This window comes from Mirounga leonina, unplaced genomic scaffold (genome assembly GCF_011800145.1).
Source record: "Mirounga leonina isolate KUSES-001 unplaced genomic scaffold, KU_Mleo_1.0 Mir_151, whole genome shotgun sequence".
Taxonomy (NCBI): domain Eukaryota; kingdom Metazoa; phylum Chordata; class Mammalia; order Carnivora; family Phocidae; genus Mirounga; species Mirounga leonina.
The window spans coordinates 7211232-7227688 of NW_023270377.1; the positions used below are offsets into that span (position 1 = coordinate 7211232).

Consider the following 16457-nt stretch of genomic DNA (forward strand, 5'->3'; position numbering starts at 1 on the left):
TAAGGTACAGCATGGTGACTACAGTTAATAGTAGGGTGTTGTACACCTGAAATTTGCTGACAGTAAATCTTAAGCATTTCACCACACACACACAAAAGAGCTAACTGTGTGAGGTGATGGATGTGTTCACTATCTTCATGTTGGCAATCATTTCACAATGTACATGTCTCAAATCATCACATTGTACACCTGCAATACATACAACTATATTTGTCAATGATTTGCCAATAAAGTTGGGATAGATAAAAGAATCCCACTGCTGAGTGTAAACTCATGATGGGGTTTTATTACAGTAAAATTGCAGAATCAACACTTTAGTGATTGAAAATATCACAACTGACCAAATTGCTTGTTGGAACATTAACAGGATACTCCAGTAAAATATCACATGTTTCCTAGAGGAACACTGTGGCCAACTAGTCACTCATACTGCAGTTCTTTAAACCTAAATTATTTCTTCCCTTTATTGATCTTTCTAGTCTATAATAAACTGATCCACTGGTTTACCTTCTTTCACTAAAAAAAAACAACTTCTCTTCAACTTACTTTCAAATGATGACTTCAAAGCTATCCCAGAATGCTACCTGTTTTCTCTAAAGTTCCCAAGATGAAGACCGTATCTCTACCTGGCTGTCCTGAAGATACCTCAGACTCACTCCTCCCTTTAAATCTATTCCTTCTTCTGCACTTTTCTTGATTAACAGCATTATCATTCACTCTGCTCCCAAACTAAAAACAGCCACAGTAATAGCCTTTTATTCAACACACTGGCTGTGGACTCCTCGATTCACAGTAGCAAGTACAGGTAACTCAGCTAACACTTAACCCTGCCTTAAGTAGCTGAGAGGGAGTAGGCAAGAGAGATAACTCTGTACTAGCTGAGGTAAAGTTATCCAGTTAAGTCTATTTATCAGCAAAAGCAAAATAAGTCCTAGTGGTTTCTTAATCTGTGTGAAGGGACCTGTACCCTGTTTCAATACAGTAAATAACACTTCATATGGAAAAGTAAATTCTAGAACTCACAGCCCACACCAGTAACAAATAATTTATAACTGTATGGCATTACTTGGCATTATTCTGAAGGATGCGAGATTTCTTTTTAACGCCTATGTAAAATTCAATGACCATCTGAAAACTTTTGCTAACAGCTTTTATAACACAATCACTTTTGAAATTTTTCTTACTATTGCTTTTGCACCATCTGTTCAGATGACACTACATTTTCTTCAACTTATTTAATGAGTGTTAAAATATGATCTTTATATTTAACACTGTCTTGCAAGTATCAAGCGTTTTACCAAATAATACATCGTCACTTGTGTAAACATATGGTGCAAAATGGAGAAAGTCTCCATACCATACTGTCTCGTGACTGAATTGTAAATATTTCCTATCATTTCAGCTTTTGGATTGTGCTACGGATTGAATTGTCTCCCCTCCCCCCAAATTCCTTTGGGGGACCCCTAACCCTCAATGTCACTGCATTGGAGGTAGGGTCTTTAGGAGGTAATTAAGGCTAAATGAAGTCCTAAGGGTGGGGTGCTGATCCGACAGAGAGAGTAACTCCCCTCTCCCCGCCCTGCACAGACAAAGAAAAAAGGCCATGTGAGGACTTGGCCATCTACCAGCCAGGAAGAGAGTCCTCACTGGGAACTAAACTGGTTGGGACCTTCATCTAGGACCTCTATCCTCTAGAACTGTGAAAAAAGAAATGTCTGTTGTTTAAACTGCCCAGTCTCTAGCATACTGTATGACAGCCCAAGCTAAGAGACTAAATCAAATTTGTGGGGCGTGCATTCTTGGCTTCTTCTCTGGGCTGCATTATCTGGTAATTATACCAATTGTATTTTGGTAGTAGGCTACTCACCCTGCATGCTTGTAGTCCAGGACTTCATACCTCTTTACATATAGCTAGAGTTTCTTCAAAGTGTTCAAGGAACTATCTCATTGTGAATGACAAAGCTGAGTGTAGGAGAATGTAATGCAATTCCTGGCTTCCTGTTTTAGTATTTGGCAAAAGAAAGTCATTGCAACTGAATGCAATGTGCTATCCTGGACTGGACCCTGAAAGAAGACATTAGTGGAAAAGCAGGTGAAATCCAAATAAGGTATGGATTGTAGTTAAGAGTAATGTTCTAATATCAGCTTCTTGGTTAGGACAAATGTCCTAGGGTACTGTAAGATGTTAACACTGAGGGAACTGAGTGTAGGGTATGTGGGACCTCTTTGTACTGTGTTTGCAACTTTTCTGTTAAATTTAAAATGATTCCAAAAAGAAAGAGCTTATTAAAAAGAAAACCACTGCTTTCATGAATTGATCTCATAAGTTACACATTTTAAATATGAAAGAAATTTAAGCTAATGAAATATAACCTGATCTGTTCTTATATATTAGAGTTTGGGCTTAAGATTTTATTTGCCAAAAGGCCTTTACCATTAAAAAAAGGTCTAAAGACCAGCAACCAATAGAGTGAAGTCCATACTCATCAGCAGCATGATGCAAGAAAAAGAGCAAAGGATCTGAAGCCAGATGGACTTGAGGTCTAATCCTGGGCCCATCACTTCCTGTACAATTTGGGCAAGCTAGTGTAATTCTGAGCCTAGTTTTCTTACTGGCAAAACAACACTGAAGATGCTCAATACAAATCAGCTTGCTGGCCGTCCCCAGGTCTCCCAGGTCCTTGGGTCACCTGGCTTGGCCTTCCCCTTCAGCTGGGCTGCTCATGGCACACCCTTCGCCTGCCAGGCCTGTAACTGCTCTAGCTCTTGCCAAGATAGTTCTCTCTCTCTCTGGGACATCTTTCTGGATGTTTTGCATCTGGCCAACTTCTGCACATCCTTGAAGATTCGGCTCTTCATCATCCCTCAAAGGCTTCTCCAGATCCCCCCAGGGGAGGATGTACTGTGTTCTGAATACTTTCCCCACCCACCTTTATTCTTTCAAAAAGGATTTGAGGCAGTCCTAAACAGTCATTTACTCCATCCTCCCAGCTCTTTCGTGACACTTCTATGGCTCTTAACACCCCCGAATCACTTCTTTATGTGCCTCTCCCCTCCACTACACCATAGAATCCTCAGGAATGAGGACAAGCTCTTGTTCCTGTCTCTCCACCTAGCACCTGATACAGGGCAGGCACTCTGTCTGCAAATGACTGACTTCTGCCCAGGAAATGAATCACTTTCTCTTTCTGTGTTTGTTATTTATTGCATCACATAAAACATTTTATGAAATACATGGTGGGCTTCTATTTAAACATCTGTACAAAAGAATTTCACAAGCAGCTAGTATTTTAAGTATAAGATAAAGTGTTTTGACTATTCTCTCCTAAGAACTACGGGCACACTCAGTGGCTGCCCAGGTTATAAACACTGCTTGGAACCTTGTATCATACAGAGGATAGTTTAATATCCAGATGTCCAAGAACCTAAGTGCTCATGAAGAAGCTAAACATTAAGACATTTTCAAGTAGTATAATTATCTTTAATTTTTAAAGGGTATTCCTTTGAATAAACTTTCACCAGATCTTGGGGCAGAAGTCAGATGGTATTCAGAGAAAACAGTCTTTATGTCCATACAGTTTTATCAACAGACGGTTATTTCTCTTTCAAAGGTGAAGGAACGAAGATGTTAACCCATCACATCAATGGTGTGGCACGTCACCACTCTCATCAGTCGGGCCTGCTTTCTGCCGGGCTCCCTGGGAAAGTGCTCCGTGTCACTCCGTGTCCCGTAGCACGTGTGTCAAGTCCGCAGCATGGCAGGGAGCCCCACGGAGGAGGGCTGTGACTTCCAGGGGAGCCCCATCTGGACACAGCATGTGGCTCACACACGCTCGGCAGCTACGGGACATCTGCCCCAGCATCCCGGGAGGACTCGGAGGCAGGGGTGATGAGCGCGGAACACAACCAACAAGTGGGAAAGAGAAGAGACAGGTCTGTCCAGGGCTGAGAAACTGCTGGCTGTCATTAGCGTCGTGTGACCACTTATGCATCCCCTGACCCCTGGATGGTTGCCCTCATTAGCTTCACTCCAAGGTATAGAGTCCGTGGATAAGTCCCTCAAAGTTCTTGAAGTCCCCTACTTTCACTGTCCCAACTCTAGAGCCTCATGGTCCGTCTCACGATGTGCCTTTCCTGCGTTTGTAATTCACAGCTGAGCAGTGACAGCCGGTCACCGGATCAGGTCACTAAGCCAGGCTCAGCTCCTACGTCAGTGGAGGCTGGCAGTCCTTCCCCTTGTCTGGGGCTGGTTCTTTCCTCCAGGCCCTTCGACTCCATTCCAAGACTCTCTTATTTTTTTTTTTTTTTAAAGATTATATTTATTTACCTGACAGAGAGAGACACATTTACCTGAACGAGAGAGGGAACACGAGCAGGGGGAAGTGGGAGAGGGAGAAGCAGGCTTCCCGCAGAGCAGGGAGCCCGATGCGGGGCTCGATCCCAGGACCCCGGGGATCATGACCTGAGCTGAAGGCAGATGCTTAACGACTGAGCCACCCAGGCACCCCCCAAGACTCTCTTAACTCCTCAAACCTCCTACCCAGCTGCCTTCCCCCAGCTCTCAGCAGATAACCTCAACTCATCTTCACAGAGAAAACAGAGACCATCGGACTCAACCCCTCCCAAGCATCCTTCCAGCCCCTTCCTCAAGCCCCTTTCTCCCAACACCCCACCTCCGTCCCCCTGAGAGCTCAAGTGTCCTCCCTGTGCAAAGCCTGGCCTCCTGTCTGAGCTTTGATCCATCCCCTCCCCGCCAAAGCTCTTCTAGAGTAGCTGCATGTTCTTCTGCACTGTCTTTCCCGGAGACCATAGGGTCAGTCTCCCATTCTTAGGAACCAGAAACAACACTCCCCTCTCCCACTCCGGGGGCCCCCCTTCACGTCACTAAGGTTCTCAAAATAGTTCGTGCTTCCTATTTTCATTCACACTTTCCTTTCACTTCTCAATTCAATATGACATTTTAATTTTTATTAATTTATTTTTTAAAGATATCTCTACATCCAACATGGGGCTCAAACTTATGACCCTGAGATCAAGAGTTGCACGCTCTACCAACTGAGCCAGCTGGGTGCCCCTCAATATGACCTTTTTAAATTACAAAAATTACATGTTTGTGGTAGAAATTTTAGGTGATAACAAGCCAAAACATGAGAATGTAAAAATTGTGAGGCCCCATGCCTTAGAAGAAACAATGTTAACATGTTGGTAGAGAACCTTTGTCTTGTTTCTGTGCGCTCATAAATGACCATACGTCAGGTAAAACATTACATGTTATGGGTACACGTATTTTTTGAAACACAGATGGACACTCTCAGACTCCCACTGCATTGGTCCTTACTGGACCCTTTCCTCGGCCGGCTCCTTAAACGTTAGTGCTCTCACCCTCTGCCACCTGCTCCCCTTTCTTCTCCTTGCACATGCTCCCCAGGGCCTCCGTCACTCCTGGGGTTGCACTCCCACTGATCCACGAGTCCCATCCACACTCATTTCCAGCTCTGCCTCTCCTTGTAACTCCAGATCCCTTTATTACTCTGCCCTCCGGACATCTTGATTTGGATGTCCCACGCATACTTCCAACTTTGCATGAAGAACACAAAGTTCAGCATTTTTTTCCCTGCACCTGTTGCTATGACATCTTTCTTTTTTTTTTTTTTTTTTGCATGCTATGACATATTTCTTATCTCTGTTAAGAGCAGCACCCTGTTACCAGTTCAACAAGCAAGCAAACAACAACAAACCACGGACACATACACACACCCCTCCCACAGACACACACCCCTCCCATAGAACACAACTGGGTGTTATTTTGTGATTTCTCCACTCTCCTCCCTCTGCTATATCCAATCAGTTCCCAGGTTCTGTAGGTTTTACAACTAAATCTCTCTCAAATGAGTCTTCTCTCGTCTCCATCTTCAAGTATGGACATACTCATCTCTCTTGGGTTATATTCTAATAGTCTCCTAAACCAGCAGCAGAGTTCTGGAGTAGAAATTTTTCTGGGTCAGATTTCCTTATTATTCTCCAGCCTTCTGCATCTTCTTACTCTTTTTCACCCAATGATAATTTGCAATCCCATTAACAGTAGGACACATGGCCTTTATCTTTCCAATAGCCATGAACTGAATTCCCAAGGTGATTTCTTTGCTTGTCCTGCTAATGTGGGAGGGTCCAAACACCTTCAATGGAGTGGAGAGGTCTCCAGTAAAGCCTGGACCCTCCATGATCTGTGGCCAAAGGTCAACAGTGGCCAAGAGCTCTCAATGAGAAGCTGGCAGAGGGCCTCCAGACCCCATCTCCAAGGAGAAAGCAAAGACAACAGGGGGAAGCCAACTTGCCCTATTTGCCTAGTCGGACTCTTTGTTGTGTGATATGCATTGCTAAACAGGGAGGGGATGCAGCTGGGGGCTTCTTGCTCAGAATGTCCATTTTAGCACCAGGCTGAAGACATCAATGGCGCTAGTTCTCCTGGGGTCCAGCTGGACACCAGCATGTTGATAAACTCTCCTAAAATTCTGTGAGAAAAAAATCCCTGTGTATTTTGGGGTGGTTATTCAAAGCCTCAAGGGGCCAGGGTTGAGGGAAAGGGCCCTGGTACTGATAACAATTTTCCTCCCTCTGGGCTCACTATTCTTCCACCACATGATTACTAAGGTGATTTTCTACTTGAGACAAAGGAGACCATGTCCCTTCCCTACTTGTCCTGAAGATGAAGTCCATGCTCCTTAGCTTGCCACTCTAGGCCTCTCTTTGTAACTTCATCTTTTGGCTCCTCCTGCACTTTATACCCCAGCCATTCCAAACTATAAACCGTTCCTTGAATGTTCCATGCTTTTTTGAGCCACTGCCTGGAATGCCCTCTCCACTCATGTGTCTACCTAGAAATTTTCGACTCAAAATTTGAAACACTGCTCAAAAATCCATTGCTTTGTGAAGCCATCTTGGCTCTTGTGGAAGCTCCTCTCTTACCGCCAACCCAGGCAGCTATAACTTCTCTCTCCTGAATACTCCCTCACCTTGGGAGTACTTCTATAACTGCAGGTGGCCCCGTGTACTGTGTTTGTTACGCGCCCACCTCCTCTGACTTCCCTGGGGCAAGATCAGCATCTCTCTCATCTTTACACACCTGCCACCTGGCACACAGCTGGTCCTCAACAAATAGGAACTGGATGAAGACGGACAGCCCTTCAGGCAGCAGGAGAGGAAAGGAAAGGGGCTTAAAGGGAGCTTCATCTCCTAAAGCATGTTTCGGGCCAGCATCAAAGTTGGGTCAGGGCACGGCTTAAAAGCTCGTCATGGAAAAAAGGGACATGGTGACAGGACACCGACTTTCTAAGCATTCTGGACTAGGGCTTGGGAGAGTTGAGAGAAACTGATCATTTAGGTAAATACGCCACTGCCCAAGGCAGCTGGGTGGGGGTACCAACAGGACTATAAAATCTTATATTAGCCTCAGAGAGCAGAAACATCTGCTAAAGCCACAGCGCGCAGGCTGGCCAAGTTCAGCAACGGGTTAGCCAGGACAGCCCTGTGACCAACGGAAAGGGCCACAGAGGGGAAGAATCAATCATCCGTGCAAAGAGGATCAGGAGGGACTAGCAGCGACGGGGGGTGGGGGGTGGGGGTTTCCAAAGCTCAGGGGAGCCAGATGTCAGCGACCCTGCCCGGAGCTGCAGCAGGGGCCTCCTCTGCCCCTTTCAGCCCAGGCCTTCACTGGCTCACAAACTCCCTCACACCCTCAGAGCTCATTGGCTGTCGGAGCCTGAGAACTTAGGGAGTTTTTCTCCTTTTCTCTGAGGACTTCAAGGTTTTAACAATAAGGTACAGCTAGCCTTCCACTCGCACACTGAAACAACTTAAAAGGAAACAGATAATTCATTTGCCAGCCAATATCTCTGTTTAAAGAGTTTTCTTTTTCATATCAACACTTCCATGAATTCCGAATTTGATCAACTCCTTGCTACACAGTCGGACATTAACAAAACATCAACACTCTGACAACCTGCTGGGGTCAGAAAGGAACATCTTAAAACTCTTTGGACTCCACGTTAAGACAGGCTTCCAATCCCAATCTTTGATCTCTATTATAAAGCAGTACCAATAAAATATCATAGAGATTTATGGGTGAACTTTCACTTGAGCTGTTTCACACCTAAAATAACATGGGTGCTGGGGCCAATAGGCAGACAATTTAGCTTTAGATTTCAACTGTTCAGGGTTTCTTTTACTTTTAAAACTTAATTCACTTATTTTTTAAAAATTACCTTACATTTTATAATTTCATCGTATTTCCCTCTCAGGGAAGACAGGAGACATTTACTGGGTAGATGTCACATCTCTCTGAGAAGGACAGGCCTCAACTCAGGTAGACACTTGTCCCCTTAACGGACAGATATGCCTAGGTGCACCTGGGTGCCTCAGTCAGTTAAATGAACAGATGCCTAATTTTTGTCAAACAGAAAAAGTGTGTCCTTTTCATGGGACTTAAATGGACAATATTTCAATTTATCTTTCCTCCTGAGTATACTCTATTGTTAATGAGAATAACCAAATACTTATTACTGTGAGTAAAATCCCAACAAAAAGAATTTCATTTTAAAGACAGTAAAACGGAATTTGACCCAACATCGGGTCCAAATTTGTATATTATTGTATAGTCCTGATCTATGGGATAATTCCCCAAATCAAGCTTTGACTGTAATTCTGGTATCAGCTACGTATAAGCCAGTAGCACTGAATGAAAAGAAATCGGTGCCACAGTCCCTCTAGGGGGGAAACCACCGGCCCCCCACCCCCAACGCACACACGCCTTCCCCCATCTGATAAAGTTGGGAGAAATGATTCTGCCAAATGAGAAAGCAGAGAATCTGGAGGAAGAGGTAAACAGCTCATCCAGCTTTTAAGAAGACCTTTATAGGCAAAGTAAAGTGAAAACAGCAAAGTTCCTGGCCACAGTCCTTTAAGAAACAAAAATGAGTGGCAAGAAAGGTCAGAGCCGTGGTTCAAAGGAACCAGAATGCATGGCTGCTGCTGTCCAAGGTTGTGGGCTGGCGTCACTCGCTCCAGCCAAGCTGGGGGCCAAGGCGGGCAGAAGGGGCCCACAGCCACTCGGGGGCACACGGGCCCTTCCTCCATCCAGCTCCGCACTTTTCAGAGCTCAGCAGCAGAGCCCCAACTCTGCAGTCCTGAGGAGAAATTCTAGAACTGCGACAATCACAAAAACAAAGAGAAGAGAAGAGGAAAGGAAATGTGCTTCGTTTTTTAACCCGATTTTATTTTTCCATTTTCTGATTTTGAAATGTAATTCCTGGTTATAAAAGGAGAATGCAACAGCTAGGTAAGAGAAAACCACCTGCTTAGAAGAACCTCTAATTGTGTCTAGAATTCTTAAATATTTGAATCTGAAGAACAGAGTTAAACTTTTCTACATGGGGAGAACAGTTCACATGTATTCACTTTCTGTGGTCTTGAAAGTCTAAGAGATTGTCACTTCTGTTTCTCTTTCCCTCATAACATCACAGTTTTGTAGATATAAGGGATTTTGGAGTCTGATCTCCCTTCCCTCAGAGGCCTTGGGCCAGGCAAAGGCCAGAGCTGGCCAACTCCATTTTGGGGGCAGGAGGTATGGACGGGATATCTTTAACCTGAGGTTATATTAAGTGTAAACAATGTACAAATATCAGAGCCCTGTTCTCAGGAGAGCTAAGCTGTGAGTGAGGGGCCTGGCTTTTGAGTTGTTCCTTTGTCTGCGTAGGCCGGGTACCTACACTAAAAGGAGCCAGAGTGGAGCGAAAGTCATCGCCCAAAAAGCTTCAAAATGAAAACATTTTTTTTTTTTTAAAGATTTTATTTGTTTGACAGAGAGAGACATAGCGAGAGAGGGAACACAAGCAGGGGGAGCGGGAGAGGGAGAAGCAGGCTTCCCGCCGAGCAGGGAGCCCGATGCGGGGCTCGATCCCAGGACCCCAGGATCATGACCTGAGCCGAAGGCAGTTGCTTAACCACTGAGCCACCCAGGCGCCTAAAAACAGTTTTATTTAAGTATAATACACACACACACAAGTGCACGAGTCATAAAGGGAAAGTCTGTACCTTTTCACTAAGTGAAAGCTCATGTAATCAGGACCCAGATGAAGAATCACGGGCAGTCCCCCCCACCACTTGGGCTCTCTAGTCCTACGGTGTGAACCCACGTGACTTACTTGTTCGAGCTGCAGTTGGTGGGTACCCAAGAGTTCCCTGTTTTTTTGGGTGGGACATGCTGTTATTTTAATTTACATTTCCCTGATAACGTATGATGTGGAGCATCTTTTCACATGTGTATTTGTCATCTATAGATCTTCTCTGGTGAAATCCTTTTCCATCTCTGAGATTCCAGGTTATCTTGTAGAGGGCAAGGCAGGAGCAGATTCGAACAGGGGTCGAAGCTTTTTCTCAAAAGCATTTCATTCCATTCTGTCATACTGTGACAATGCCATAGACATTAAAATGCCACATTATAGCACGTGGCTGCGTTGCAAAAACACTTTATAAAAATTGTGGCTGGTGTGGGCCGAGTTTGCTGAGCCCTGCTTTGGAACAACAGCTTGAAAGCAGTTACTTTCCCTCGTTTCCTTCTGAACATGAGCACCTCTTGAATATATAAGGAAAACATGCAACCACCGAGGGGAAACACTTGCTGGAGCTTACATTGTAGGGAGACAAAACCATTTTTTTTAAGATCTCATTGGATGTGAGAAAAGATGTTCAGACAAGATTGCTGTTCCTCATGACTTTTTTTTTCTTTTTTTGGTAAAAAAAAGAGACAAGCAAAGGAAGGAGACCAAATAGGATGTCCTTCAATCCAAGAAACTGGAGACTGATACTTACCTTCTGAACTAAGTAGACGCTTGTAGCTCTCTCAGCAGCCACTTTATCCAGGGGGGATCCCTCGGGAACAAAATAGCTGACATCCGCAATGTGAACCCCCACTTCAAAGTTGCCTGTAAATGCAGAAGGAGGCTGATCAGTGTGGTGCAGAAGGCAAGGCCATCCCTCCCAGGAATTCCTCCCGAGACTGCATGGCATTCTCGGAGGCCCCGGGACTTGAGGTGCGGGTCACCGTTTCCAGTCTCGCTGGGGATTCCATCTGCCCCTGGTGATTTGCGTGGTTACTTTCCTCACTATATACTAGCAGATGGTGAGATTTTTATCCTCAAGAAACAATATTAACCATCTTTGCAAGATGTTTCCTGTTTCTAAAGGCCTCTTGTGTTTGTAAACATCAGCAGACTTGCCAAAGCAGTCTCATTTTGGATGGTGAATGAGCCCTTTCAGGGCACTAGAAATGAGGGAGTCCCCGATTCCTGTGGACTCTGCCTCTGAAGTCTCTGCTCTTCCTGTCCATTCCGAGCACAGCCTTTATGTCGAGCCCTATACCTGGCCTTCCTACCTTGATTCTGCCTTCTTACTTAGCCCTGCACACTGTGGCCTGGAATTTTCTCAGCCATGGACCTGGTGATGCCACTCCTTAACCTGTAAGCCATGTCCTCGCTTGGTCTCACCCCAACTTGCCTTGCCAGCCTTCCAGCTCCCCCCTCCACATGTCTGCATGCAGCCGTCATGGGAAACCTCTTTCCACTCCCAGAACATACCTTACCTCATCCCACTGACATGTCTGCTTGGCTCATGGTTTTTTCTTATGTTTGGGATCATCTCAACAGGACCTGCCTATCAAAATCCTTCTTACCTTATAAGGATCAATTCAAAGAGAATCTGGGAACAAGAGGAGATTCTCTGCCCTCTGTTTCTTCTACCTGCACTGTCAAAGCACCTAATCCATAAGTGAAGATGATTACCATGGTCTTTTCTTCAGAGCACTCATCTCTGCCAGAGATCACAGTGTATTTTTATTGGCTTACATATTTACTGTCTGCCTCTCTCCCTACAATGTAAGCTCCAGGAAGGCAGAACCTTTATGTAAAGTTTACCGGTCTAGGCCCAGTACCTAGAAGAATGCCAGACAAATAGTAGGCACTCAACAAATACCTGTTGAGTGAATGAATTAATAATTGGTTTGTTTGCCTACTGTCTTTTCCTTTCTGGTAAAAGACCTACTTTTTTCCCCTCACAGAATTGCCCTGTCCCTTTCTGGTGGAGTGGGCCCTGCCTACCAGTTCTGCCAAAGAGATGGGCACGTGACGTAGGCTGGTGGAACTACACTTAAAGTGGGGTTGAGGGGGGCGCCTGGGTGGCTCAGTTGGTTAAGCGACTGCCTTCGGCTCAGGTCATGATCCTGGAGTCCCGGGATCGAGTCCCACATCAGGCTCCCTGCTCAGCAGGGAGTCTGCTTCTGACCCTCTTCCCTCTCATGCTCTCTGTCTCTCATTCTCTCTCTCTCGCAAATAAATAAAAAATTAAAAAAAAAAAAGTGGGGTTGAGGGGGTGGTTAGGTTATAAATTTAAGATTTACTCTTGAACATCCCATAAACCAGCTCTCAAATAGAGCATATATGATTATACACAAACACACTTACATACGTATATGAGAATGGACAGAGCGGACGGAATACAAAAAAGAGGACATATGTAAAGTAGGGGTACAGTATGATGAGCGCATCATGGGCAGACAGAGGTACACTGATGATATCAACATAAAGGTGAATTTGCTCAAATTTAAAAATATGCTCGGGGTGCCTGGATGGCTCAGTCGATTGAGCATCCAACTCTTGGTTTCAGCTTGGGTCATGATCTCGTCGTGAGATGGAGCCCCACGTCGGGCTCCACTCTGAGCGGGGAGAATGCTTTAGATCCTCTCTCCCTCTCCCTCTGCCTCCCCACCCTCTACTCCTACCCCCACTCGCACGCACGCCTCTCTTTAAAATAAATAAATAAAATCTTTAAATATATGCTTGATGTAATTCCACTATACCCCATCCTTATTCATAGTAACTTCAGGAAAGAGGATCTCTCTGCTGGGACCCTGGACAGTAAGGACCGGCATAAGTCAGGAGCTGCCAAGGAAACATCTTTGCCAAACAATCATGCCAATATAGAGATTAACAGATCTAGGAAATAAAAGGAGAATCACGATGGCCTTGTTTGAACTCCAGGATCCAGATGAACTTGAAACTAGTCTACCTATGGACTTGGCAGTTCATGAATCAATCAGTTCCTTTTCAGTTATGACTCACAGGAAGAATCCTGACTGACACCCAAGTTGACTCAGAAGAGCTTCTGCAGAGCACATCACTACTTGCTCCTGGCTGCCTACACAGTCAGTCCTAAAGTATCACACATTTTATCTGCAAATTTTGTAGCCATTTATTATCCCCCTATTCCTTCTTCTTTGGGGGACCCTTCTTCTCTCAGTTTTTTTTAAATGGAAAATTCTTTAAGCATGGGGTGGTTAAAATAAGGGGTTCAGGGACAGAACAGAATTTAAGATTCCCCATTCCTCATCTACAGGGACTACCCTCCTACGGGGCATTCAGTGGGCTTTTCTGCCTAGTCTTGTAACATTAATACATTGGGGAAAACCGAAGACTGTCTAAGAGATCTTGGAGGCTGTGGGATAATATAATAGACCCACTTCCCACAGAGGAGAGGGGCCTTCTGGAAAGCAGAGAGAAACCAGTGTGGCTCAGAGTTCACAGTTGTTGGGTCACTGGGAGCAGGGACACCTGCCCTGAGATGATCGAGGAACTCAACCCTAAGACGATGTGGCCAAGAGTCTCAGACGGCTCAACTTCCAATTTTGATATTACAAGTATCTAAAACCAACACTTGGGGAAGGTAAAATAAAGTGTCTTCTTTTGAAGTTAAAATTATAATATATTAGCCTAACAGGTAAATATTGACTAAAGGAAAAGAGAGGATTATTACATCATGATATAAACCATAATTTTAAATTCGGTCTGTGTGTTATTACTACACATGAACTTTCTGTCCTTAGTTAAAATTGACAAACTGACAAAGAGTTCATTACAGGAGATAAAACATGAAGGAGGCCAATCAAAACATATTTCAGAGGCTTAAATTTCACTCAGAATTCCCAGCAGAGCCTCTAAGACCAGCAAAGAGAAGCTCTCTTATTCTCTCCTTTGGACCTTCTTTTGTGGATACCCTAAGTAAATATTTTATTACATGTATTTACATAATATGAACTTGCAGAACTCTTGAGGTAGTGGCACTGAAGGTTTTATTCTATGAGAGAGAAAATAAAAATCCAAATGTTCTGTAGTATCTGCTGCCAAGACATTTAGGATCAATGTGATATTTAAAAAAAAAAAATACTGTCTTCCATAAAAAAGGATTCTTTAAAAAAAATTTTTTTTACATGAAAAAGGTTTCATCAACCGGGGCTAAGGTAAGCCCTGAAAGTTCTGAAGAGCTGGGGAGGCAGAGGGAGGCAGAGTCCCCAAGGCCAGCCATGTCTGGCTTGCCTTTGCTCAGTGCCCATGAACTTAAATGAATACAAATGCTCCTTGGAATGAACCTGAGAGGACATCAGGCTGCTTCATCCAATTAAAACACAAATAGAACCAAAAGCAGCGTCTTAAAAACCACCTTGTGTAAGCCAGCCTCCCAGCCAGTTCAGCCACTTTCCAACAGTGTCCCTGCCAGGTGGCCCCTGACACATCCTTGAGGGTGGGGAGCTCACGACCTGAAGCCACTTCTGAAGAGCTCTTGTCACTTCAGCGAGAACATGTGAAAGTGCCCTGTAATGAGTAACAGCGACACGGACACAATGCTGGCCACGGTGGTCATAAACACGATAAGGAGGAAGCAGTAGTGGCTGTTTATTCCATGTCTTCTTCGTGCCAGGGCTCCGCATACATTCATCCAATTTTGACAGGCACACAAACTGAATTTCACAGATGAATCATCTGAGGCTCAGAGAGGTTCCGAGTCACTTGTCCAAGGTTACCTGCCTAGTAAGGAAGTAATCACCCCTGGATTCAAAACCAGGTCAGATTCAGAGTCTTTGCTCCTTTGATTACCGCCCCCCCGCCCCCGCACACACACACACACACACACACACACTCCAAGACAAGATGACACAACCCAATTCTTCATCTCAGTGGGTCACAGCTCAAAATCGCTCCCCTAGGGAGACGCAACAGAAGCCATTCGTGGCCGGGGATTCAGAAATCCTGCTGGTGACTTTCCCAGCCTTGTCCGCAGCCACATCCCTGTCCCTGCCGTCTCTCTCGGTTCCCTCGAAGGCCACTCCCCTTTGCCACGCACAGCCTGGCTGTACAGCAACTGGTCGACTTAACTGTGAGTCCTTAGGATCCAACTACTGCTGTCTAAGTTTCTAGCTTCCTTCCTCAGCTGTCAGTCCTCCTCAGCTAGCGACAGAGTGACTGTCCTCAGCAGCTGAAAGGGCTGTGCCATTAGTGTGGGCGGGGACGTCCCAGGCTACCCTCCGAGGAGTGAGCAGTGTGACCAGGGCCTTCCAGACTCGGGTGACTTGAATTCACTTTTACCCACTGCTAAGACCAGACAGCGGTGACGGACTCTTCTTGACCCAGAAGGGCACTGCTTTTAATCCAGAATGTCAGGGAACAATGTGGCCAAATGTACCTCACCAGCAAAAAATAGCTGCTTTTGTCTGGGTCACTAATGGCCTTCGTGTTGCTGAATCCCAAACTTTTCAGGCCTGACTTGATCTGACCTTACAGGGCACCCAAGGCCTACTGATCTCTCCCTCCTTGACACACGCTTCCCTCAGCTTGAGCATGTGTGACAGTGGGACTGCTCCTTCTCAGGCTCCTCTTCCTCTCCTGTCCCTTACACGTTGGCGTGCCTCCAAGCTCTGCCCTAAGCTGCCTTCTCTGGCAATCCTACTCTCTCCCTGGACTGTCTCATCCACTCCTAGGAGCTCAAGCAGCATCTCTGTGCTTTGGTCTCCTTATTCTGGGCCACCAGCCTAGACTTCTCTGAGCTCCAGACTGACATACCCCTTAACTGTCCCACAGGTACCTTACATGCACACCTCTGAAAGTCCCTACTCCCAGCAAAACCATGTGTCTTTCTGTGCTCTCCATCCCGGAAGTGGGATCACCTCCACTAAAGCAAAAGGGGCACCATCACTGCCTGAACCTAAAAGAAACTAGGCCTGTCTCAGCCTGTGTCGACCCATCACCCAAATCTGCCGGTCTCTCCTCTTCCCACCATCCCCACTGCGGCCAGGGCCACCACTGTTTCTTTGAAGGAAGATCTAACGACCTCTGTGTTGTTCTCCCTGACATTTCTCAAGCCCATTTTCCACACTGAAGATAATGCTCTTTCCAAAATACAAACCTCCCTGTCACCCTGTTTCTCTTCCTGACGCCTCCTACTGGCCCCGCAGACCACTGCATAAAGCCCACTCCCTCTGGCAGGCTTTCCCTGATGACCTAGACCATCATCCTCTGTGTCTTCCCACAGCATCTTACACTTCCCCTGCACCACCACCCGCCCTGCCCCCCTCACCA

The 16457-nt window shown here is 45.5% G+C and overlaps 1 protein-coding gene across 3 annotated transcripts in view; it reads right to left on the bottom strand.

Annotated features, from left to right (window-relative positions):
• Positions 1–16457, bottom strand: part of DIS3L2 (DIS3 like 3'-5' exoribonuclease 2) — a 341559-nt gene that overhangs the window by 93246 nt on the left and 231856 nt on the right. For all 3 annotated transcript variants that reach the window (XM_035006877.1, XM_035006875.1, XM_035006876.1), the window contains one exon: positions 10867–10979. In XM_035006877.1, the coding sequence (XP_034862768.1) occupies positions 10867–10979 (113 nt within the window). The remainder of the gene's footprint in view (positions 1–10866; positions 10980–16457) is intronic.